This window comes from Acomys minous (assembly GCF_964271855.1).
Source record: "Acomys minous genome assembly, chromosome: 3".
Taxonomy (NCBI): Eukaryota; Metazoa; Chordata; class Mammalia; order Rodentia; family Muridae; genus Acomys; species Acomys minous.
This window is the reverse complement of record NC_140485.1, coordinates 143,800,831-143,827,211: the sequence shown is the minus strand read 5'-3', so window position 1 is coordinate 143,827,211 and position 26,381 is coordinate 143,800,831. Positions and strand designations below refer to the sequence as shown.

Below are 26,381 nucleotides of genomic sequence, written 5' to 3'. Positions count from 1 at the left end.
GAGCTCAAGGTGACCTAGGATCATATCACCCAAATCATTGAGCACATGAAGGAACAGGCCGAAGAAGCAGAAACCAGAGGAAGGGAGACGGGGTGGCCAGCGAGGCTCAGGCCCTCGGATGGCATGTGCTAAATCCAGTATAAGATCTGAACACATTTTCAGCCAGGTGTGGTGATGCACACCTGTAATCCTAGCACTTGGGAGGCAGAGGCAGGTGAATCTCTGTGAGTTCAAGGCCAGCCTGGTCTACAAAGTGAGTCGACCAGGGCTACACAGAGAAATCCTGTCTCAAAAAACAAAACAAAACAAAAAAATCTGAACACTTTTTTTTTTTAAAGAAACAGAAGAATGACGATAAGACAAAAGAAAATAAAGCTATTATAGTGGGCAGGATGGGTTTTTAAAAGGTGGGATAAAACTAGAAATGAAAGATTTGACACTGGTAATCAAGTAGAGATGGTCCAAGACATGGATGAAGGACTCAGAGTAATTCTGGAAGGGGATGCACATGCAGTCTTGCCAGTCAACAGAGGCTGCCCACTGTGCCTTGAGGACCTGGGCGAAAGTCAGAAGCATTTCAGACAAAGTGGACAAGAGCAAAGGCTGTGGCTGGCCTGACAGTAAAGACATACTTGCGTCCATCTACATGCTGTTGAGACTGCACCCGTGAACCTGGAGTTTCTCCAGACATCTTACGTTGGAGGAGGAAGCCGGAGCCTGGTGCCACACAGCATGGTGCTTATCGCTTGGAAGGGACGCCCCATGTTCTGATGACTTTCCAGGTCACCACCTTGGAGACTGGAGCCCAGAAAAGATGGGTGAGCGATGGGTGGGATCACATAGTGCCTGGACTGCCTGTCTATGCACACCCCTGCTCTCTGTCTAAACCTAAGCCTCAGACAGGACCGCGAACGTGGGCTTTCATGGGGCGAGGGGATCTCTAGACCCTTTGTTCCGTGCTTTTTTTAAGTAGATGAGTACTCTGCCTGCATGTACACCTGCACACCAGACAGGGGGTTGTGATCCACCATGGGGTTGCTGGGAATTGAACTCAGGACCTCTGCTCTTGACCGCTGAGCCATCTCTCCAGCCCTTTGTTCCTCTCCTTAATGGAGGCACATTGAATAAATACCCCTTTCTGTTTTTAACTATTACCTGCTTTTTTACTGGCCTGTTGAGAGGGCTGCCAGGGCACGAGCTCTGACCAGAACAACTCTGGTGACACTTTTGGCAAGCCAGTCCAGAGGAAAAACTCATTTTTAGTATCAGCCATTCACAAGTCATTGTACTGCGTGGGATTTTCCTTTCTTTCCACTTGAGCTGACCATGGCTGCTTTCTACCTCAACTTGGTGATGCTGGGAAATAAGCAGTTAGACTTGGTTCTGGACTCTTGTGAAAGTCTGGCCCTTGGTGAGATTCTCCCTGGTTGCTGAATGTCTCCCTGACTGACTGGTGGGCCTCTCCCTGACTGATGGGCCTCTCGTGATTGACTGGTGAGTGTCTCCCTGACTGACTGGTGGGCCTCTCCCTGATCAGGTGCACCTCAGGCTTTGCCCCTTTAGTCAGTTTTGAGCTCTTTGCTGTCTCTCTGAATCATATTTTGGTGACTGGCTTTGTTTTTTGGAGTCTTCTTAGCCACTTCAGCTCTGTTTAGTACTTGGGCTAGCAGGCCGTTTGTGTGACAAGCAGCCTTAAACTATGTGGGTGTCTGCTGTCTGACAGGGCAGGTTTTGGGTTCTGTTGAGCCACTTGACACAGAAACAGGCTGGTGAGGAGATTTCTACTGTGATTCGTGTAACCACGGAAAACAGTAAGAGAAGTCCAGTTGACTGGTTCACTGTAGGCCTGCATGGTTTCTAAAAGTAGGGGGCAAAACTCAATCTGTACCTAGCACTCCTGACAATAAACCAATAGCAGCCCTTTGGCCGTGCCTTGCTTTCTTTTCCTGTTGTGACAAAATAGTGTGACAGAGCAATTTGAGGTAGAGCATTTGGTTTAGCTCACCTTTCGAGGGTCCCTGGTGACAAGGAAGCCAAGGTGACAGAAGCCTGAAGGAGAATCCACAATCAGGAAACAGCGAAGAATGCATGCTGGCGCTCAGCTCCTTCTCTGAATCCACACTGAACCCACCACCTGGAAACCTGGGGTCAAGCTCCTTCGTTTGGGCAGCCCAGCGTCCCAGGGAATGGCACCGCCCACAGTGGGCGGGGCTTCTCACTTCCGACCAGGGGAATTTCCCACAGGTGTGCCCAGAGTTAGCTGCCCCCCTCCCCAGGTTAGTGCAGGTTCTATACGTTAATAAACAACAGTAACCCTCTGAGTCCAGTGTATCTCTGCATTTTTTTTTAAATTACTCAATGCTGAAATCACAACTCTTGGTGTCTAATTTAAAATGTATGTGTTTGGGTGTTTGGGGTGATATTTGGACCTCATTCATATACAAGATCTATTGCTTCTGTTTGAGGGTTTTCTTACTTCCTTTTAAAAATTTGTCTAAAATGCAAGAAGCTGGAAAGCTTGAATTTGAAACTGAAACAAAACAAAACAAAATAAAACTGCCTTTATGGGACTTCAGGCAGGCTGTCTAAAGTGTTCACTAACAGCCCCGTCAATTACAAGGTTCTTTCTTGGTAAATGGAGCCTCAAACTTTCAAATGTTAATTCTCAAAACTGAAACTGGAAAAAGTCTCTTTACATTATTTACAAGAGAGGTAACTTGAAAGGTGATTAACTCGCTTAAATATTCTTTTATCGAACACTCAAGAAAACTTCTAAAGGGATTCTTGATAAGCAAACAAAATGTAAATTTAAAAGATTGGTTTTAGGATTGCCTGGCGTAAAAAGATACATTTTCATTTTTTTCTGGGCCCTTGTCCATGAATGTATAAAATATACTATACACGTTTTGTCGATATTGATATGAGTTGACTTTGTTTTTTGGAATAACTGCTAATAGGTGACACACTGTATTTAAGAACTGTTATGAGACTCACGCAGTGTGTGGGTATGTTGTAAAAGGTGAATCCAGGACTAGTCACAAAAAGGCAGCAGAAGATTTTAGCATCGCTGGATCGGTACATCCCATATTTGTGTTTTCACAGAAAATGACCTTAGATGTGATGTCACTGTAACTCTGGGTGCTGCCTGATGAAAATACGATTGAAAACCTTCACTTTTTAAATTTTCAGATGGTGCTAATAAACGCACGGAGATTATATGTGCATATACTCATCTTAAGCGTACGTCTGCTGTTGGCAGACGTTCAGAGCAGAAAGTCCGCTGGAGAGCTCACTTTGTCTTTTCCGCCCGTTCCCACCCTCGCCACGCTTGTGTTGTTCACGCAGACAGCCGTTTCCCCGGTGTGTTGAGACTTGCCTCTGCCTGTTGGGAAACTTGTCTTGTTCCCATCTGTGCTGCTTGTTCTGCGTGTCTGAAAGCATGACGCTGTGTCCGCTCCCTCTGTCATCTTCTTGGGCTATTAAGATGCTAGTGAGCCGTAAGTCAACTCTTTTTTTTTTTAGATTTTTCTATAAACTTTAATATGTATCTATTCAAACACTACAAAAGTTATGATAATCATGATTGAGGGATTGCTTATTTGAAGATACTAACCTCAAACACCCCATCCACGCTCTGTCATTAGACCACAAAAGGTGTGAAGAAGTAAGCAAACAGTCCATCTGTCCTCCAGATGATTAGACTGCTAACTGGCCGTAAGTCAACTCTTTACAAGAACAGGGCTGATATTCTTTTTTAAGAGGCGGAGAAAATCTAAAACTAGGTTCACTATCCTGCGGCTTTATTTGGTTTAAAAATATGTGATTTGACTTAAAATCGTCAGATGTCCTTTTAAAGGGAGACCCGGGGCCAGGTGGTGGTAGCACACACCTTTAATCCCAGCACTTGGGAGGCAGAGGCAGGAGTATCGCTGTAAGTTTGAGGCCAGCCTGGTCTACAAAAGTGAGTCCAGGAAAGTCAAGGCTACACAGAGAAACCCTGTCTCAAAAAAACATAATAACAACAACAACAATAATAATAGTAATAATAATAATAATTTATTATTATTAAAAATATATATATAATAATAAAGGGCGACCTGGGATGGACCTATATACAGGTTGTAATTTCCTCTTTCCTTTTTACCCAGTCCCTTTTAAGGAAATGTCTTCTGGTGTCCACTCAATCTGCATGGGGGTGAGACTTATCTCAACAGACGTCTTAGCAAAAGAAAAGCAGGGTGCTTACTTATAAATCCCAGTGTCTGTAAACGCTTTCTTTGTGGTTCACAGTCCTACTTGACCCCTCCACCCAGCCACCCCTAACGCTCCTAACACTCTGACCGCCTGCCCTGTTGAGTGGTTCAAAAGCACTTTTGTGTTTCTGTGCCTTGAGGTCTCTTTTGAACGTGTGCATAACTTAGGGTTTCCGTCACCATTGCTAGGTAAACATTAACTGATTCGTAAGTTTCTGCCCTGTTAAACCACATGAAGGGGCTCCCTCAGCTAAGAGTGTCATGTGGAGAGAAGAGAGCACAATTGTTTTTTTTAATTTTGTCCTTTAAAGAATATTTCATGCAGCGTTTGTGGCTTAAAACTTGAATGTTGGGCATGGTGGTGACGTCTTTGATCCCAGAGCTCAGGATGCTGAGGCAGGCGGATCTCTGCGAGTTTGAGGCCAGCCTGGTCAACAGAGAGTTCCAGGACAGCCAGAGCTACATAATAGAGAGCTTGTCTCAGAAAGACACAAAAAGCCAATCCATAAATAAATGTTATATTGGATTGACAAGATGGCTCAGTGGGTAAAGGCACTGCCACAAAGCCTGAGCCTTGGAGTTTGATCCCCGGGACCCACATGGTGGAAAAAAAACCAACTCTCATAAGCTGTCCTCTGAGCGGCATAGGCGCATTGTGACACCGACCCCCAACACATACAATAAATAAAGGTAATACAGTTATTTCTAAACCCCTGTGTTTTCTCGTAGCATTGCTAGGCCTTCAATCATGAAAGACGCTATCTCATACAGCTCTGACGACGCGTAACGGCACTTTGCAGGAGAGACTGGAGCTGAGACATGAGGTCGGGCAGGACCGCAGCTTGAGCAGGACTGGTTATGATGCATACCCCAGGCTTTTACTGAAAGCCTGAGGTCAGTGCCCAAGGACGGACCCAACGTGACCACGTTGAATACATCCCCCTCCACTAACTGACCTGTCGGGTGACCCTAACAGCTCCAGTAACAGGCGTATAAACAAAGAGAGACTTCACCTCATTATTCACCCAGGGAATCCGATCAAAACAACAATCACATAATATCTGACACTCGGCAAGACCGCAAGACGGCTGCGTTCCGAAGAGACTGACGCCTGCCGGTGAGTGGAGGAGGTCGGCCCCACACCCATGAGATAGCCAGGGTCACAGGAGCAACTGAGCATGCGCACACCAGGAGCCCCACCAGTGCCGGCTCTGAGACGAGACCATAGGACACTTGCAGAGGTGTTGCCAGGAGAAGGGCCAACGTCCAGAGTAGCGCTGTCACGGATGGGGAAGTGAACAAGAGTGGGAAGGAGAAATAAAGTGCAGTAAGGTCGTGCAGATGCCGTGCGGAGGACGCCTAACTTAGCTTGTGTTCTGTGCACTGCAGCAATAACCCGAAAATGATGTCCTGCAGCAGCAACATGTGAGCTAGACATGACTTAATGCCCAGGATGGTGTTAGAAGGTTGGACAAAGAGACTAGGCCATTTGTGTTAAGTGGTTAGAACTTTCTCAGATGCTGTTGTCTGCATAGCCCCCAGGGAACCAGCCATAAAGACACTGGGGGACATACGTGAAGGATCAGAGTTAGAATCCTCTGTCTAGCATGCACCAGATGCTGCGGTGTTGCCTGCTGCTCTGAGGCTGTGTCCCTTGAAGGCATCTGCCAGGTCCGGAGCACAGTGGTGCGGTCCCTCACACTCCCGTGGCCCCATCATCTCCTTAGCAATCTTGGCGCTGCTGCTCCTCTGTGTAGAAACACAGTTTTGCCACTCAGCAAAACCACAGCCTCCCTTTGGGACTTCACACATCCACACCCACACTCCAAGCCCTCGTGGCACAAGTTGCAAAACAGCACATACACAGCTGGGTCATATTGTATCTGGGCACTAAGTTCAGTACACAAACCCATGCCTGCTAGCATATCCACGTTCCTCTGTGGAACCCTGGCCGCTGCATTACGTGCGGCGGTCTGAATACACTGTTCTTGATAGTCACGGCGCCAGAGCAAATAATCACCCCCACTGAGGACTGCTCTACACATTTGTTGCCAATCACAGGCAAGAATTGTCCTGTGAAGGATTCAAAAATGGCAATAGTAAAAGGGGCATGTGGACCATAAGCCATAAGTGCCTCCTTACGTTGTTTTATGTCTTTAAACTGGAGGGCTTCATGCTGCCTCTGCGTTTGCCCTGGGTTAGTTGGGTGTGAGGCACTTCAACTATTGAAAAGACCACTTACTCCCCGAGAGGGAGCAGAAGGCTCTGCCAAAGATAATTGACTTTGATAATCTGGGTTATACACCAGGGGTGGGGGTGGGGGGCAGAGGGGGTGGGGAGTACACTCTCTTCTAGTTTCTTTTTCTTTGATCTTACACTCCCTCAACTTCTTTTTGAGGGCCCGGATCTCAGAGGTTAAAGTTGCCTCTTCCTCCTCAGAATTAGAAGAAGATCTATCAGAGGCAATCTCAGACGGGACCAAAGATTTCACAGATTGCTCCTCCTGCACTTCAGTCAGAGCAAGTCCCATACTTCCTAGCTGCTCTCTTATTTTCTCATCTTCGTTCCTAACGGCATCTCTAATGAGACGCCATAATGAAAAGGTAGTGATAGGAACACTGTTGGTCCCTTCCTTTTGTGAAATCCTCTGGAGGTCAGACTTCATCTGATCCCAATCTTGATATTTAGCTCTCCTGATACCATAAACCAAGGACTACTCAATTCTATTGTTTTTATGAAATCTTTAACATCTTATGCTTAATCCCGGTGCCCTGATCCTCTAACAATCTCACTACTTGATCCACCAGAACCGTGGAAGAACTTGCGGCACTCATTTCCAATACACCCGTTTCCTACCTCCGTGAGGTGCTGGCCAGCTTCCCCGGGCGATCCTTCAGCTTCCTCCCTTCTTCCCGATCTTGATGCAACCTCCACTTGTGGCGCCTGTACCACCAAGGTACCGAGTCAAGGGCGAGGGACTGCGGATTTAACACACAATAAAACAACGGGTCCTTCGTGCTAAGAGGGCAGCTGCAGCCTTTATCCAGCGTCCAAAGATCCTTTTTATAGGCAGCAAAGCAGGCATGCCAGTGGCAGGTGAAATCCCTCAAGAGGTGATTGCACACAGGAGGGAAAGTCCCGAGGCAGGGGGCAGGGCGAATTCTCAGAGCAGTAGCCATGACTAGCTAACCAACATAAGCTGCTAAAAACAGGACATGCAACAGCAAGACAGGCAGGCAGCCCAGTCAGGCCTGGTTCCCACAGGGAGGTGAGCAAGCACAGCTGAGTGGATAGCTGCCACCCTGAAGGCGATCATGAAAAGCAGTCAGGGGTTAAAAGGCTCTTTTACATACACTTGTTGGAAACATGGAGACAATGGGGGGGGGGGGAATAACTGCATTTATGCACTTATATTTTTGGACAGCAGATCTTCAATTGCTATAAAAGAAGAAGAAACAAAACAAGAAAGAAAGAAAGAAAGAAAGAAAGAAAGAAAGAAAGAAAGAAAGAAAGAAAATGGTCTCTGGTTAAGATACCTCTGTGGAAGCTGCATGGGACTCCTATATGCTCCAGGGCTTTAACGACGCAGGGGTGGGGGGATGGGAGGTAGGGGATGGGGACCCAGGCTCAGTTCACCCAGAACAGCCAGGATATGTCTTCAAAGTCCACAGCAACCTGAGACCCTTTGCCCTTCTGTCTCCCAAGGAGGAGAAGCCTCCGTTTAAGCTCAGATAATCCACATAGTCATTGACTCAGTTTCTGGCTGTGTCACAGGAAGGGTTAAATAATCCTACGGTTGCTGTTTGTCATTGGCTTGAGCACCTGACATACTTAGGTATCTGTTCTGGAACATTCTTAAGCGTTTGGCTAACACAAAAGGAATAAAGGCAAAGTCAGAAACAGAAGCAGAAAAAACCCATACCAGTGTGTTGGAGCCCACAGAAGGAAGGCGAGCAGACTTCAGCAACAGGGAGGCAGCACCCACCTAACCGTGACCAAATTATAAGGCCTGGAGGAACATTCCACAGGCAGGTAAAATATCAGAGTCCGGTGGAAGGAGGGTCCCAAAGTGACCTGCACCATGTCCTGGGCATCAGGACTCTGGGCTGCAGGCAGATAAGCATGGCTTTAAGGAGGCATTGGAAGCCCAGGACCCAACAGAGCTGGGTGGGCAGACTGCGCAAGGCACAAGCCAGCTGAGCAGGCCTAAGGAAAAGGACTGCAAGAACCAGACCTCAAAGCAGTCCAGGGAAGACCACCCCATCCTGGAGATCAGCATGAGGAGGCTATAAGCCAGATGCACTATGGGAATGCAAAAGTACCTGGGTTCCTCCGGTTCTATCAGTGGGGAATGGAACTGTGAGCCCCAGAGACCACCCCCACTGAGAGGAGGCTTCTAAGCCTCTATTCTATGCTGTGGGACCCCCACAGCCCCCACCCCAAGAAGGCTAAATCAGACTTGCTCTAGTTCTACCTTGGCCTGACCTTGGTCTGAGACACTTCCTGAAATCAGATCCATGCAATGAAAACACAAACAGGTGCCCAGACATAAACAAAGGAACACAGTAGAGAGGGGAAGCCATAGCAAGGAGGCTACATGATGTCTAATTTTCTTTAGCCCCTTGCTTCCCAGCTCTATGTAATTAAATTTTAATGTTTACATTTAGTTGAGCTCATGAAGTTATTTTTAAGTGATGTGTGAGCTGCTTAGTTTTTTGTTTTGTTTTGTTTTGTTTTTTGGTTAACCTGATAAAAGTTCTCCATTGAGGAATGCCTCCATAAGATGGGCCTGTGGGCAGCCTGTGGGGCATTTTCTTAATAATTAACGTGGGTGGGTCCTCTCTATTGTGTGCCCTGCCACTTTCCCACAGATGGTCGTGGACTGTATAAGAAAGCAGGCTGAGGTATCCACAGGGACTGAGCCAGTTAGCAGCCTCCCCTACCGCCTCCGTTTCAGTTCCTGCGGCAGGTTCCTGCCCTGAGCTCCCTCTACCACGGACTATAAACTGTAAGGTGAAATAAAAACAAGCCCTTTCCTCACCAAGTTGCTGTGTGTGTGTGTGTGTGTGTGTGTGTGTGTGTGTGTGTGTGTGTGTGTGTGTCAGTGTCTTATCACAGCATTAGAACGCTAACTAGGACAATGTGATTGCTTTCTGTAAAAACATTCTTGGTGGGACTGTGTGGCACTGGCTGGATGGTCCCAGTGAAGGTTTTGATGAGAGTGATGAACCAACCCCGTGCTCAGACTGAGACCAGCATGTGCCTTGTGCCCCCGAGACACGATACAGCAGGGGCCACAGATGGTCAGGTCAGAAGACAGAACCGAGGGCCTAGCAGAGGCTGAGCTGATGTTCACTTCAAATGAGGCATTCGTGGCATCCTGGGTTATTCCAAGTGTCGTCAAGTGGACCATCATGGCAGTGTATGTGGGATGCTTTATTCGTGCCCTTAAGAAAGGGGACATCTACAGCCTGGATGGTCCAGGCGTAAGCCTGTCACTTATTTCCATTAATTTCAATCCGCCTCTTCAAATTACTTGATTCCCACTTAAGGAAACCCTGACTTCTATCGTCCCATTCCCGCTCAGTCACTTTGCGTTGCATATGCTGACGTTGCACATGGCGTCAAGTGAGCCGCGGTTTCTTCTGTTTCATACAGCATAGTTCAGTACAAAGCCCATGCACGCCAACAGAAAATACCCCAGTAAAGTTGCCAATAACTGAGTCAAATAGGAAGATACCAAGGAAGTAAGCAAGCCTGTGGCCTGGCAGGGCCAACCCAGTACACTCTGAGACCGTCTCGTTCAAGGCGAGGAGGGGTCTATAGCACCTGGTGCTGAAGGAGCGAGGACGGAACAAATGCCACTGTAAGCAATGGCTTTAGCATAGAGAGGCACAAAGCCAGGCGATAGGTAACCAGTTAAAGATACTGTTAGACAATTCTGATGTGTTACAGACACAGGGGAGGGTGTGTGTGTGTGTGTGTGTGTGTGTGTGTGTGTGTGTGTGTGTGTGTGTGTGTGTGTTGTCTTGACTGTGCAGATACATGTGTCGGCACGGGAAGTGGGAGAAACATTTTAAGACAGAGTTAAATCTGCACTAAAAATTATACGGACCTCAGCACCTCTGGGAGTCTGCTACTCACGCTCCCACATGGCTGGGGACTCCCAGACCAGCCTCTCCTGCTGGCTTTCGTTCAATCACCCGCTGCTACAATAATCCAGGGAGAGAAAGGGTCTGTGGTGTCTGTGGTGCAGCTTGTAGTGAGCACAGCTACCTCGAGACCCTGACCCCAGCCTCTGTGACAGGAACCTGGCAGGGGCCTTCCTGAGGCCTGGGTTGATGAGGTCACCACAGCTCAGACAAACAGGGAAGAATGCCCACTTTACAGGAACTGCAGCAGAGGGACAGCGTCACACAGCCTCTTCCATGCCGCCTCACAAGCCATCTGCTGTCCACAAGAGCACCTGACAGCCTATGCCCACCATGACATGTGACAGAACATGCATTAGGCCCGGTGCCAACCATCCCATGCAAATGACCACAGCAGTAGGGGGGTCACCTGTCATGAAAAATCACATTTAAAAATAGTAACACACAAGCCTGTTGTGACGTCCACGCCTGTAATCCCAGAACTCAGGAAGGCAGAGGCAGGCTATGCAGAGAAACCCTGTCTGGGGGGGGGGGGGGGAATAGTAAGACACACACACACACACACCCCTACACCTAGGGGTGAAAGGCAGTTTTAATCTGTAATTCAATTATTTTCTTATAATAAGGCCACCAATGTATAACTACATACTCAAACACTGAAGTTTAAAAAAAAATGATTACGTATTACTCAGCTGTAGGACACCATGTTCTGCCTCTCAGTAGAGGAAAACACATGCATATGTACATACATGCATACACAGCACAAGCACGCAGGCATGTTGCATGTATGTGCACATGTCCATTATATGCACAGCACATATACATGTTACATATGCACGTACCACAAGCATAAACAATACCATCACGTGCACACAGTCACCACAGACCACAGATCAGTATGACGTGCACACACTCCTTATGCACATATGCACAGCCATGCTTGTACTGGCTCTGCACACACACCAGTTACCTGAACATACCACATGTACACAGATACATGTGTATACCTGCACCTATACGCACCTCACACCCATGTTCACATGGTGTCTTTCCCACTGTTGGTGCTACCCTGCTCCAGTGGATAAATAATCCCATCCCTGAGCCCAGCACAGGCTGCCTGCCATCTTCCCGAGGTATTGATGATCAAGTCTCTCCCCTCAGCGCGTTCGTCAAGAAAGGAGTCGGGCCTGGATACCACTGAACTGTACTATCAGGTGCTGAACACACAGAAAGAAAGGCAAGCCAGGTAAGTCTTTGTGTCTGTTAATAAGTGTCTGGCTCTTTGACAGGGCTTTAAAGAGGCAGGAGTGCAAGATAAGGCTTTGTGTCTGTCATAAATTAGAAGCAGACACAGATCTGGCACATTGGAGACGCTTAATATGACTTTTTAAATCAGGTCAGAACCTCAGAGTCTGAGGTGCGGCAGCATCAACAAGGGTCACTGAGACTGCAGGCAAAGCACACTGGGAATTTCTACCATGGTGTCAACCTTCTTATTTGTTTCCAGGAACTTCAGGAGGGAGCAGTGTCCACGCCTTGTTGACCCCTGCCCTGAGATATATAACTTCTGTTCAGGCCCCTGGGAGCCATGACGAACCACTGCAAATCCTGGTCACACGTAATAGCACATGGCGCACAAGTGGATGCAGAGCCCGGAACCAACCAGCGGCTCCTGTTTACCTGGCGTCTCCTGAAATCATGGTCTCATCAACAGATGGTCCTGTGGGCTCCGGGCACAGGTGCTGTGTATTTCATCCTCCGTGGTCCAGAGCCCAGCTTGAATTACTCCCATGGAGCACCTTGAAGATGGAGTACCTGTTCCCTTTTTAAACAGGAAGCTAAGGTGACCTGCAGTGTGAGCTACCTCTAATGAAGTCATCTCCTCATCCCACAGTTGCGGGTGTGTGTGTGTGCTTGTATGTGAGTGTGTGAGAGTGTGTGTGTGCACATGTGTGAGTGTGTGTGTGTGTGTGTGTGTGAGAGAGAGAGAGAGAGAGAGAGAGAGAGTGTGTGTGTGTGTGTGTGTGTATGTGTGTGTGTGTGCGCGCGTGTGTGTGCGCGTCCCTCCTACTGCTGTGGGTGGAGAAACACACAACAGAACTACCCAGGACAGAAAGGAGTCAGGCGCGCTTCCTGGGCTGGGGGTAGGGGTGGGTAGTGGATCCCGGAGGCAGCAGTGGTGGTGATGTTTCAAGAGATCATTTCACGGGGAAGGGGGCGTCTGTGCCGACTGATGCGGCATCTCAACAGACTCCCCCTGCACAACTCCGCTTGCCTTCAGCAATACCTCAATTACTGATTTAATACGGTTGAGTTACACCACGAGGGATCTTCACAGCACCGGCTGTGGGAAGAAGAAAGGAAGAAACAGCCGCTGTCACGTGAGTGATGGACGCTCGTCCCAAGGTTGGAATACTTAAAGGGAAAGTCAGATGGCACGGAAACTGCAGGACGCAGATGCTTACTGTGAGCACAGAGCAGCACAGATGCATATTAAAGACAGGATAGACTCCCAGGTGGGCAGCAGATACTGTGAGAGACTTCAGGAAGCAAACACAAGAAGAAAGCCGCAGCTCGTGGGGACTGGGAAGAAGGCTGCAGCCACATTTACACATCTACTGTGTCTTCCATGTTATTCTGGGAATAAAAAAAATACTTATACAACATGTTATGCAATGTAAGAAATTACTTAAGAAGGCCAATATACAATTTTAAAAGAGCTCTTCAGGCCAACGAAAAGCAACAGTGAGCATGCATTTACTTAGAAAAAGCTACTGAAGACAGGCACAGGGTCTAAAGGTCTACAATACCTCATTACAGAGTGCACAGCTTTCCAGTCTCAACCTCCTCACAGCACCGTGTGTGCGACTAGCAGTGGGCTACAATGGAAATTTAAAAAGCAAGCTGCACCTTGTTCTGGAAGGTGCTGCAAGAAGCAAAGTTGAGGGAGGTGAGACCAGAGCCCAGCTCTTCCTTTAGGATGAGACCAAGGCAGATGCAAAGGCTACAGGAAAGGTGAGAGGCAGAAGAAAGGGTGCTGAGCCCGGTGGAGGGATGCTGAGCTAGACAAGAAAAGCAAGGCCCTGGAAGGTGGCGTGGGAGAAGGCCACACAGGGGCCATCGGCCTGCCTGACGCTAGAAGCCACACCAGGCTGTAAGGGCGGCTGGCTGCAGTGTTAGGAGCCGACCACATGGGGGCAGCATGCAGCAAGGAGGCCCGCAGGGTAGGTCCAAGAGGGGATCCTGGGCGTACTGCACAGCTCAGTGGCAGAGACACAGCTCAGTTCACAGTATGCCTGGCAAGAGTGTCGTAGTTAATATTTAGTAACATTTAATTATGTCTCACGCTATAAACAGAGGGTGGAGGCGAGAAGCCACCCCGCAGAACACAGTGTCAGACTCAGGGTCCGAAGTCATTGTACACTGCACACGCAGCACACTCATTCAGCCAAACCGGGTGCAATGTGTCCAAATTCTGCAACTTCGTCACCTTGTGGGTGCCCCCAGGTGCTTCTTCAGAACAAAGCTCTGGACAGGCTCATTTTAAGCCTTTTGGCCACACTGTCAAACTGACATCCAGGACTCCCCCCCCTCCCACCCACCCCCCCAAAACACAAGCACACGGATTTCCTAACACTCATCAATCTCGGACAGCGTTGTTCCTTCCCACGCCTGGCCATCTGATTGGAAGGAAAAGCTTTCCTTGTTTTGTAATGGGTATGCTGTGGGTGTGGGGCATCATGACAGGCACTGGCGCGCAGGAATAAACTGATTAATTCTATGCACCAGCCATGAACACCTAAAAATGAAATTGGAAGATGATTTATAACACTGTAGAAAATGAAGAAAATACTCAAAAAAATTTAACACATACATAAAACTTAGTGATAACTGTGAGGCGTGGCTGAGTAAAGCGAAAGCAGACCTGATCCTGTGGGAAGGGGCCCGCATTTGTGCCCCAGGGACACTCAACCATAAGTAGTGCTCAGAGCAAAACAAAACAAACAAAAATAGGGAGTAAAATAAAAAGACTGTAGGGAACCCTGGGTCTAAGAGGGAAACTGCAAATGGTGTCTGGTAAGGAAGGCATATGAAGGAAATGGTATGTGGTCTTAGTTACTAAAGAGGTCACCAATTCAAAGCAGGCACAGTGCCTGCTTGACCATTTCTGCCGAGAAAAGATACCTAACCTCCTCCCGCCTCAGGAACAGCAGCCAGCTGCGCTCCCCAGCCCTGGGCGCTTGGGCTGACACAACCGCAGGCAGGCAGCGGTGCAGCTGGCACCTTCCCAGTCCTGCTTCAGAGGCAAAGGTGAGCGAGCACTCAGGAAAGCAGCCTGGCCGCTCATTCAAAACCTTGAGCACAGTAGCCACCTGAGATTCAACAATTCCTGCCTTAGGTAGACACACCAGTGAGAGGAAAGTGTCCACACCCGGCCTCTGTCCCAAAATGAGGTGGCAACTTGTAAGGTATCACTAGTGAAACACGGGGGCTGTAGCCACACAGTGGAGTACTTGGGGTGGAGGCTCTGATGGTGCAACACAGGCGCATCGGGAAGTCGAACAACAGAGAGAAGACCCGGATAGCAGGATTCCACTCAAGACAGCGTCCACTGGAGTCAGGTGGAGGGCTCTGGGCACAGAGTGTGCAGAGGAGGTGGGGGCGACTGAGAGTGTGCGGCTTCCTTCTTGAATCCACTGTTGCTGAAGTCGCCGTCATGGTGAGAGCTGCACGACTCAAGAACTTACTAGACGCTTCCTTAAAGGTGTGTAACGTGTGTGAAGTTGGACTCCGTAAACCACCGAGAAGCTAGCAGAGGTTTTTAGGTACAGGTGTATGCTGGGAAACCAGGTAGTGGCTTTTCCATACTAAAGGGCTTACAAATTGGAATGTGATTCTTGCTATGGGGTTGTTTGTTTGTTTTTGTTGTTGTTGTTTTTTTAAATTAAGAAACTTAAAATATTTCTCTGGTCGTGCCCAAGCTCTCTTCTGTTCCTCTGCGGAGGGGATCTGGCCTTCCCTGAGGAGCACACAGGTCCCAGGGGCGCAGGGGTTGGGCGAGGGCGCGGCGGGCGGACGGGGCGGGCAGGGGGCGGCCGCTGTGACCTCGGGCGTCGCAAACGCCGCCCTCCTCGGCCAGCGATAAGTCCCACCCTACCTAAGCGACCTGCGGCCGTGGGGGGCGGGGAGACGCGGCGGGGACGCGCGGCGCAGCGGTTGAGCGTCCGGGAGATGTGGGCACCGAGCGGCCCGGGACCCGCGGGCTGGGACCGCCGCAGGGTGGGCGCTCGACTGCGGGCCGCACTGGCTGGGCTGCAGGAGCTTCATGGGCTGCGTGCCACGCAGCAGGCGCGCGTGCGGGGCGCCCTGGGCCTGCACCCTGCGCCAGGCCCCCGCGGCCAGGAGCTGCGGCTGGAGGCGGCGCTGGCAGCGCTGCGGGAGCAGCTGGTAAGGAACAAGTGGGGCGCGTGTGGCCGGAGGGACGTGCTGGGGCGCGACCGGGGCGAAGCTGCGTGGAGTGAGCAGGCGGAGAGGCCCGATGCGCGGCTGCGTGGGGGCGCGCTGCTGGGTGCGAGCTGGGGAGCTGCGCGCAGGACCGGCGTTGAATGCGCACCGCCTCTGCGGCGGACACAGCCTTGGTGCGGCGGCGCGCAGGTCTGGCTGGGCACGGTGCGGTGGTGATGGGGATGCGTGGATTGGATTCGGCCTGGCAGGAGTCTGCGCGCACACTGACCTCATCTCGGGAGCAGGTCATCCGGCTGCACAGCGTGACCGTGAGCCTCAGGGCACTGTGCTGGGTTCGCTTGGGTCATTGGGGAGTCTTGTCTGCTGAGGACAATCTCCAAGATTGCATGCCACGTGATCCCTTAAAAAAACACCAGTGTCTATAAAATGTGGGAGAGGGGACCCGTGGCGCTTTCTCAACTACCCTTGTCTTTCGAATCCTCCTCTGTAGACCACCGGGGGCCCCTCGGGGGTCGAATTACAACTCCTTTCTCAAAACTAATGGAGATTTTCTTCCGTCCAGTAATGATGTGTCTTTAAACGAACAAAATAATGCTCTGAGTGTGATGGAGTCACGTCCATAACTCTTAAGCGGGATTCTCCCCCCCCCCCCATGGTGAAATTTGGATCTGTCCTGTTGAAAGTTGTCCCTTGATAAAATCCAGGGTGAAACTGCTGTTCCAATGAGCTTTAGCTCAGAAGTGTGTTGGGCTTGTGATTAAAGAACCAGGAAGTCCAGTGTCTGAGTCACACCCCAGGATACCTTGAAGTCTTCCCTGGGCGTAAGGGGGGTGGAGATCTGGCTGAGTGTATAACCCAGCTGGCGGCCTCCTCCTGTCTGTGAGGCACTCACTGCTGCCCAGAGAGGGGGACATGGCGGGCGGGCCATTGGGCTGGATTCTGCAAACTGCTGTACCCACAGGACCGAGGCCTTGTTACAACAGGTGCCTGTCCTTCAAGGGGCTACACACACTGCTTCACGTGACCTCAACCAGGCAGGCACATTGATGAGTTACACGCTTGACCCATTCTGTAAGGTTAATGATTAACTCACCGTCAGAATACACAAACCCAGTCTGTGAGCCCCCACACTCCAATTACCAGCAGCCTTTGGGGAGATCAAACAAGCCTTTTGTTGACACACACACACACTCCCACCCCCCCCAACCCCCACCTCCTCTCCACGAGACCAGAAGGAACAGGCTTTGTCATGAAACTTGGTTCACAGGAAATGAGAAAAATAATGGAATTTTATGTGGTTTTAGCACTTCGACATTTTTCTTTTGGGGCCGGGGTGGGGTGTAGGGAGTGGCCAGGTGGGAGCACTGCTACTTGTTGAGTGAAGAAAATAGTGAAAGGTCTGCGGTCCAGTCCAGTTAAACCTTGAGGGAACTGGCACTCAGCAGCCCTCCCACTGGCTCACCTGGCCCCCAGTCACCATTCAGGTGTGAAGACAGGAAGAGCCGGGAGTTATCCTGCAGTTGTTATCCTGCAGGGATTCTCAGGTGAGGGTGGACTTAGCATCTCTAGGGATTTGCCGTTCATCTGCGCACTGCTAATTGCAGTGTCAGAAGTCACAAAGAGAACCCGGCCTCGGCTGCTTAGAGGAATTTTGTTCACCAGATAAGTCAGTGACCTTAATAGCTGAGACTCGAAAGACAGATGTGATTTCAGCACTTTCCACCTTGTTCCAGATTTCTCCACTAAGGACATCTCATGACCTCTGACCCCACAGTCTCGGCTGGAGGTGGACCTTTAGGCATAGACAACCCCTGTGAGTGTTTTCACGGGGACGTAGAAAGCGGCTAGCATCTCCAGTCTCATAAGTGGGCTTAAGTAGGACAGCTGCCACCACCAACAGCTGGCAGCTGTGCCATTTTATTTTGTCTCAGCTACATCCAGAAGAAGGGGGCGCCCTGGGACGGGAGGATCATCCTGTCAGGACGGGAGGCCGGTCCTGACTTGTTCTGACAGTGACAGCATGCAGCCATTGCTTTCCCTGGCAGGCTCAGATTCCGTAACCCTGAACGGTGTTTTCCTTGGACTAACCTGCGAGGTTTTTGTGAGCACATAGGGGGCAGGTGGAGGTCAGGTGAGAAACAGATGAGGTCAAGAGCAAGGGCCTGGCCGAGTTGCCCAGGGTCAGTGTCCGTCACAGCCGTGGGCCGGATCTGTGATCAGGGAGGCATGTGAAGCTTGCAGGGGACCCATCAAGGAGGAATTCGTGCATAAAACATTTCCTTTGTTCGCTATTAGTGCTTAAGGAGAGGAAGGGAGACCCTGAGATACCATCTCTACATCCTGAGCTTCTTATCCTCCAAATACACCATTAAGGTTTTTTTTTTCCTGGGGGGGGGCGCATTGCTTGTTTTGTTTTTTGTTTTTTCCCTGCTGGGGTTGAAAAATGGGAGTGCCCATGGGGGAGGTAAAACAAATTCAGATCAAACCCCTTAAAGGAATCAACCAGGTACCCTTTAGTGGCACCATAGGATGACAGGTCTCAGACATTCGGTGGGCACCGGCCTTTTCCCCTCTGGGAAAGCTGGTGAAAGGCGGAAGTCCTAGGCCTGCCCTCAAGCGCTAGATACCAAGAGCCCAGGATCCGCGGCCTTCTGGTGGGTGGCTCAACCACTGGGACTGTGTTCTGTTCTTCCTGGCACAAGGCCTCTGACCCCTGACCCAGCTCTGGAGGATTCACCTAAGTGCTTCAGAGCCTCTGTGAAATCAGGGTGAGGCTTGCAGGCTGTAGGTAGACAGCCTGGCTTTGTAGCCAGCCAAGCCCAGTCCTAGTCACAGTGGCCTTGACCCTGACGCTCTGCCTATGGAACAGTGGTGAAAACCACAACTAGGGGTAAGGCAGTGTTAATGAGGTGTCAAACCTGATAGTGGGTGCACAGCTGAGGCCCCTAAAGACCCTGGGGTCCTGAGACCTCAACCATTAACCAGAAACTAGCCACTGAGGCAGAGCAGCTGGTCCCAGTGTGCACGTCGGGGCCACCCGTTACACAGGCTAGGAAGGGAAGCTGGGCCTGGGAGAGGCGTTTCATGTCTGTGGGCCCTATGACTTTAAGGAAACTCTTTTACAGAGAAAATCCATGCCAGCCCCCTGAGGAGTCTCAATCTCTGAGTGGGTGGATATGGCAGGCCTTCGGTCTCTCCCCTGGTGGTGCTGGGAAAGAGTTTGTGACAGAAGCAGGTTTGGACCAGGTGGTGGTTCTAGGAGACACCGTTGCTCTCAGACCCTCCTCACCCTTCAGAGCCTGAATTAGTAGAGTCAGGGCCAGAGCCTGGGACGTAATAGCCCTAAAAGGACAACTGGGCCACCCATCCACAATAGGCCACTCACAGACACAAGTCACAACAAAAAGCCAAGAAAGGACATTTACTCAGTGTGTCCGCGTTGAGAAGGGGACGAATAGGAAAGCCTAGTGAACCCCAAGTTCATCCTGAACAAGGTGTGGCTCCACCTGTGGTTGTCAGACGGTGGGTGAGTTGTCAGAACGGGGGGGGGGGCGGGGAATGTCTCTTCTTGGGGGGGACAAGCTTTGCTTCTAGCTGGCCCCTGGCTCCAGCATTTTTTTTTCCTCCCAGCATAAGATGCTGGGTAAATTCCAATTTCTTGGTGCCCACTCTCTCTCTAGAATATCTCCCTTTCTGTGGGGGCGAGCCTGTGTGGAGGTGGATACCCCTGAGTCAGCCCCTAGGGGAAAGGCTGAGCCAGCAGAGCTTGGCGGCTGTGCCAGCCCCGGCCAGCATCCTACACAGTTCGGCATGGCCCTTTAAGAAAGTGCTTGTCCCGGTGAACAGAAAGTCATTCCCGCCAGCACCTTGCTGCTAGAGATAGTTCTGAGGTTAGAGGCTAGACCCCACACACAAGAAAACTAATTGTCACATTCTCAAACAGGTGAGCCATAGTCCCCTTCTGTGGTTTACCATTTGTCTGCCTTTTTTTTTTCCTTACTTAAAGAAAAAAAAATGTATGCAGCTGACCTAGATGAAAGAAATGAATCAGTTTTTACCAAACGGTACTGATTAGTTTATGAGTGTGAACTCAGAACTCCTCTCACTACTGTGGAATGCACGTGTGTGTGTGTGTGTGTGTGTGTGTGTGTGTGTGTGTGTGTGTGTGTGAAGTCCTCTGCTGTCCATTCCAGCAGACCCAGGGAGTTCCTTCCCATGAGCTGACCGCCTAAGTGTGCAGTTCCTGAGTCTTCCTGGGGTTTGGGGTGGCGCTGTTTCACTTTGGACCTTAGTTTAGATTCTGCGTTCACATCAGTTTGCATTCCTCCTCCTCCTCCTCCTCAACCTCCCAGTCACGGCTAAGGCGGCAGGACGCCGGCCTGAAGACGCACTTGGACCAGCTGGACCAGCAGATCAGCGAACTGCAGCTGGATGTGAGCAGGTCATCCTGCGAGGCCCTGGACAGCGACAGCAGACCCAGCTCAGGTATGGCTGATGGCGCTCAGACATCTGGAGCTAGGCTGCCAGGATCCCAGCCAGCGTCCCAGCAGCCACAGTCACCCATTCGGACCCTGTCTGATGTGACACTGTGACATAGCTTCAGCCTATGTCCCCAGCTGATCTCACAGTTGGGATGTCCCTTGGGTAGCCTGCGTAGTGTATGTGACTGAAGACCTGAAAAAGCTTTAACTAAACATGCTGAAAGAAAAAAATATGGTAAAATTTAAATAATATATACATATATAAGCTAAAGAGTTTACATACAATCTGTTTGTAATATATATATTAACTACCAGTTTATATATATATATATATAACAAATATATATGATATCATATATCATATATAAGTTGGAAAAATCTTCCTTTTGATTCTATCAAACACTCCATAAGCTCCTGGTGTTGCCGGATGGTCACGGAGCATACCAATGGCTATTTTACGGGCCACCTACTTCATTAAATCAGTATAGAGTTTTAGCTAATCAGAGGTCCCATCCCCCCATCCCAGAGGTCACAGAAGAACATCGTTGGCAGTCTTTTGCTGGCTTGTGTGGCTGTGGTCACTTTTGTTTTCTTAATACTCTCCAGGTGAAACCTGGAACCGGCAACCCCTGTCTCTGGGTCGCAGTGGTCACAAGGCAGCTGTGACAGCAAGCCTGCAGTCTAGCCTGGGATGCTGCTAGGCATTCGGCAATCCCTGGGGCAGAGGACTCCCCAGAAGGAAATGTCCCCTGCAGTTGCATGTTAAAGAGAGGAGGCAACAGTGCCTGAAGCAAAGGAGTAGAGATATGGGGTTCAGGTGAGGTAGGGTCAGTTGTTCCCATAGCAAGGTTACCTGCAAGAATCTGGAACATTATTTTCCTGGGCCTGTCCCCACAGACTTCCTTATCTGCTCCCTCGCCCTCCTTGTGTCAGTAAAAGCAAGAGAAAAGGGTTCTGGGTCTCTGAGGCGGAGCCCACTTACCGCTCTGTCTGCTCTGTCCAGGCTTCTACGAGCTGAGTGATGCTGGTTCCTGCTCCCTGTCCACCTCCTGTGCCTCTGTTTGCAGTGACCGCCTATCCCCCTCACTGGGCAGCTGGCTGCCTGTGCTCCAGCCCTCGAAGTCCAGGTTTGGCATCGGGGTCTGGCGACCCCGCTCAGCAGATGAGACCACTGTCCCCGCATGGAGCCCACAGCCCAGAGGAGAGGACAGCAGGCTCTTGGGTGGCGCGGAGGACCCAGGCCAGCTGAGAGGCGTGTTCCGGCCCAGACCAGTGTCTACAGGTGAGAGAGGGAGGCAGGACAGAGTGAGAGGGTCATCTGGGTGGGAGGGACAGCGGATGAGGGTGCCAAGGCCCACTGGGGAAGAGGCTGACCCTACACAGAGCTGGTATGTGTGTGATTTTTAAATGAGCACCTAGAAGAAGCATTCAAATCATTTGATGTGCCACGTTATGAGTGAGATTAGAAGCTGGGCAGTGGTGGCGCACGCTTTTAATCCTCGCACTCGGGAGGCAGAGGCAGGTGGATTGCTGTGAGTTCTAGGCCAGCCTGGTCTACAAAGTGAGTCCAGGATAGTCAAGGCTATACCAAGAGATCCTGTCTCGAAAAACCAAAAAAAAAAAGTGAGAGTAGAGTCACAAGCGCCCTACACACACACACACACACACACACACACACACAAACACACACACCATGTTTTCCCAAGAGAAAACAATGCCACCTGGGCCCTTCTGTTCCCCCCACACCTGTGCTCCCTGTCAGCCTTGGTCTCTCTGCGGTGAAACCCCCAGTTTCTCAGGCTCTACATCTCAGCATCAGCTCCTGCTGTGACTGCCCCATGTGTGGCTATAGACATTTATCCCAGGTGGCCTCCGAGCTGTGGCTAAGCGAGGGCCCTGAGCTGACATGAAGAGCAGGGACCAGTACACACCAGAGCTGGGTCCGTCTTACATGCACCTACGGGGAGCAGGGACTTGGCGTCTGTCCGCGCTGATGTGCTATCTACGGTCTCATTCCCAGGTGATCTTGAGAGAGTCCTCCCAGCTGACCCGGGGCTCCAGAGAGCTGGTACTGTTGCTGAGTCTTCATCCCTTCTCTGCCAAGGGATAGAGGTCCCGGCCCACGCACTGGACCCCAAGTACCAGCGTGATCTGGTAGCCAGGGGTGGCCAGGAGGTATATCCGTATCCGAGCCCCCTACATGCAGTGGCTCTGCAGAGCCCTCTCTTTGCTCTGCCTAAGGAAGCCCCAGGTCCCGACATGTGCTCACCTCCCCAGGAGGCTCCTCCTGACCCAGCTGACCAGAACAGGACTCAAACTGGGCTGATCCATGAGCTGGGCTCGGCGGAAGCCTACATCCACAGGCTGTTGCGTCTGCGGGGCCCAGAGCCCCCCCTGAGAGATGCTGTGCAGGATGAGGGAAACAACATGGCTCCCTTCCCACAGAAGCGCTGTGGCCACAGGTCAGACAGTGGAAGTCAGCTTGAGAAGTTGGCCTGTGGGATGGACAGGGGAGGAATGAAACCAAGTAGGGGTGCTGCCAAGGACAGCCTCAGGCAACAGGGGCCCGTGTCCCCTGTGGATACTGAGCCCCTCAGCAGCCCCCTAAAGGAGGGAATGGCATCTTGGAATCCCCGTTTCCATGGAGACAATACCGCAGGTTCCTCTCCCTGCTCCCAGGCCCAGCAGCCCCAGCAGCCTCAGCAGCCCTACAATGATTGCGGCCAAGGACAAGGCCTGTCACCATCCAGGGGGCTGGACCCTGAGAGCCCCCCTCGGGCTCCAGGGCCCTTTGCCTACCCACCCTGCACCCCTGGTCAGGCCTCCTCAGTGAGGCTGAGGGTGGGCTCTCCCCAAAGCAAGGCGGCGAAGGTCCGAAGAAGAGTCAGTGACAAAGTACCGCGGCTGGGGAAGCAGCTGCCACTGCAACTTGATAAACAGCGGGGCATTCATGCGGCGTCGCCCCCAGACTGGGACCCCTCATCCAGGGCCCAGCAGGGAGAGCCCAGCAGGAGGCCGGCACTGGCCAGAGAGCCTCCTGGACGCTCTTGCTCTGAGTCCACCCTCTACCCAGTGCCCTTTGTCCCGCTAATGGTGGCCCAGAGGGAAAGTTACCCAGCGTCATCCCAAGCTCTGTTCCCGACGGAGGCAGCCCCCCTTAGCTCGGCAGCCAGTAGGAAGCAGCGCAGGTGGCAGTCCACTATGGAGATCTCAGGCAAAGCCCGCTCGGTCAGCCGACCTGGGCCCAGCTTGGTTCTCCCTAGGTCCCCGGCCAGGAGAGCAGGTGGTCCGCGGGCCCAGAGCAGGCCCACGTTTGCCCGTCAGGATGCCTGTGCGAGGAGTGAGTCGGACCCCTCGGAGCACTCTGCAGAGTGCTCTTCCCTGTTCCACTCCACCATTGCCGAAACCAGCGAGGACGATGAGGCCAGTGACCACACCGCCAACCGCTTTGGGGACGCGTCCAGCAGCAACGAGTCAGAAGGCGGTGTCCAGAGCAGGCGCCGTGGCCTGGCCATAGGCAGTGCAGACGCTGGGCACGAGACGCGGGCCTGGTCCCGCGTTTCCTTACAGCATTCCCCACGGGCCCCAGGAGGCAGCAGGCCACCCCTGCCCCCTGTGCCCAAATTGTGCCGCATCAAGGCCTCCAAGGCCCTGAAGAAGAAGATCCGCAGGTTCCAGCCCACAGCCCTGAAGGTCATGACCATGGTGTGACGGACGCCAGGGTTTCGGGACAAGCCTAGGACCCTTCCGTGCCCCGTGATGAGCAGAGGGAGGAGCCACGAGATGCCAGCTTGCTTAGGTTTCCCAGTCACCCTCACTGGTTATGATTCTTGTGGGGTGATTTTTCCCTCCAGCCGTTTTCTTTGCATGACTGCAGCCACAACTTTCTTCTCCATCACACTTGCCGGCTTGTGGGGAAAGGTCTTGTAGTAAGACATTGCTCCGCAGAGACTGCATCCTGTTGGAGGAGCCAAACTTGAGTTCAAGTCCGTATTACAGTTGTATGAAGAAACACCTCCATGATGCTGGTACAGCTCCAAATAAAAGAACCGCGTTTCCTTTCTCCTGCAGCCACTGTCCTGTGTGCCTGCCTTCCTAACATGCGACGTGTGCTGTTGTTGAGACAGGGTTTTTCTGTGTGGCCCTGGCTGTCCTGGACTTGATTTGTAGACCAGGCTTGCCTAGAACTCACAGCGATCCACCTGCCTCTGCCTCCCAAGTGCTGGGATTAAAGGTGTGTGCCACCACTGCCCGACTTTTTCCAACCATTCCTTATGAATGTCACCTGTTCAGTGTTGCAGGCACATGTCAGCCTTCTGGATCCATCACATGTTGCCTTAGAAGGGAGAATGGAGTGCATTTCACGGGGTGCCCTTACCCTGCACGCTTAGCAGAAGCCTTGAAAATAAGGAGAGACAGGAAGACCGTCTGGAAATACCTGTTACACAGTCAGGGTCACATTGCGGCTAAATAGTCCATAGTGAGAAGCCATATACGGGGGAAGGGACTTGAAAATTGAATAAGGTTTAGAATAAAAAACTCAGCCTCCCTTGAGAGGGGAGGGAGGGAGGGAGATTCAAAGCAGCAAAAGCGAGCAAGGGGCTTTCTGTGCAACTCCAGGGTGCACACATTTCAAAGGTGCCAGAGGAGCAGTGTCTGAAAAGCAAACATTCCGGTGTCTGCCTTGACTTCCTGCCTGTGCCTCCTGGAATTGCTCAGGCCGGGGCATCTGCCTCCCTTGTACTTTCACTGGACTATAGAGGAATATTAAGTCAGCCATGCCCAGGATTTTATTATAAAAGGATGTTTACCCCATCACTGTGACAAAATGCCTGGCAGACTTTAGGAAGCAGAAATGTTTTTGTTTGGTTTTGGTTTTGGTTTTCCAAGACAGGGTTTCTCTGTGTGGCCTTGGATATCCTGGACTTGCTTTGTAGACCAGGCTGGCCTCAAACTCACGGCAATCTGCCTGCCTCTGCCTCCAGAGTGCTGGGATTAAAGGCGTGTGCCACCACCACCGCCCGGCCAGAAATGTTTTGGCCCACAACTTCAGAGGGCTCGCTCTGTCATACACAGGGCATGCCAAGGCAGTTCAGTCCCCAGCATGGTGGCCCAGGAGGCAGAGAGCAGGATGGGAGGTGACTAGAGATAACCTCCCCAAGGACCAGCCTCCAGTGACTCAACTTCCCCAGCCAGGCCCCAAACCCCAAAAGTCTTCAGTCTTCCCAAACACCACCACTACCAAGTGATCCAGTGTTTAAAACATGAGCCTGTGAGATATGTCCCAGATCCAAACCACAGCATTCTACCTGGGGCCCTCAAAGGCTTGTGGCCTCTGAAAGTACATCCCTTCTACCTTCGAGAGTCCTCATAGCTTTATTGGTTCCAGAATCATTCAAAATCCTTGAGTCCAGGTGGTTCAAGACAATCTCTTAGCTGTGAGCCCCTGAAAAATAAAGATAGCTGCATACTTATAGTACATGGTACATCATACACAGTACATTGTACATACTGCATGGTACATAGTGCATGGTACATAGTACATAGATATGTCACTAAAATGTCCCGATGCTTTGCCTCATTGTTCCTGAGATGATGGAAGAGGTGACTTGGCAGAACCTTCACCTGTGACCGGGCGCTGCATCCCTGCTGGCTCCTGTGGAGATGACATAAACCTCATGCCATGTCCACACTCTTGCTGAACATCTCTGTCTAGAGCTCTGCAAGTGGGGGAAGCAGAGGTGCAGCTCAAGTGTACCCCCATGAAATAGATGCACTTTTCTTGTCCTCCTTGGGGATGTGCATTGTCCCAGCAGCTTGAGCTGTGTTGCTGATTGCTGACATGGGCTCAGCACCAGAGGGACCCTGATGGGTTGGCGCTCCTCGGTATCTCATTAACGTTCTTCTTCCACAGCAAAGCTGCTTTGATTTCCAAACCACTCAGGTGCCAACGTGCCACCCCACATCCTGCACTGGAGCCAGGGAGATACAGGCACTAACCATGAAAGCAGTGCAGCTACAGAGAAAAT

At 51.1% G+C, this 26,381-nt stretch overlaps 1 protein-coding gene and 1 long non-coding RNA gene across 8 annotated transcripts; one reads left to right on the top strand and one right to left on the bottom strand.

The window, feature by feature from the left end:
* Positions 1-4,146: 4,146 nt before the first annotated feature.
* Positions 4,147-11,724, bottom strand: LOC311594301. The gene is made up of 3 exons (XR_014778034.1): positions 11,429-11,724; positions 7,110-7,231; positions 4,147-6,002 (listed from the first exon to the last, which is right to left on the bottom strand). It is a non-coding gene; the product is annotated as an uncharacterized lncRNA (long non-coding RNA).
* A 2,652-nt stretch (positions 11,725-14,376) lies between these two features.
* DACT2 (dishevelled binding antagonist of beta catenin 2) lies at positions 14,377-24,422 on the top strand. 7 transcript variants are annotated; one of them, XM_084776504.1, is made up of 4 exons: positions 14,377-15,170; positions 20,224-20,356; positions 21,356-21,634; positions 22,373-24,422. In XM_084776504.1, exons 1-4 carry the CDS (start codon positions 14,937-14,939, stop codon positions 24,061-24,063), a joined length of 2,337 nt encoding a protein of 778 aa, XP_084632630.1. In that variant the 5' UTR covers positions 14,377-14,936; the 3' UTR covers positions 24,064-24,422. The 7 variants fall into 7 exon arrangements, with proteins under 7 accessions (XP_084632630.1, XP_084632636.1, XP_084632631.1 ...); XM_084776510.1 differs by lacking the exon at positions 14,377-15,170 and adding an exon at positions 15,227-15,256; XM_084776505.1 differs by lacking the exon at positions 14,377-15,170 and adding an exon at positions 15,532-15,853.
* The last annotated feature ends 1,959 nt before the right edge of the window (positions 24,423-26,381 follow it).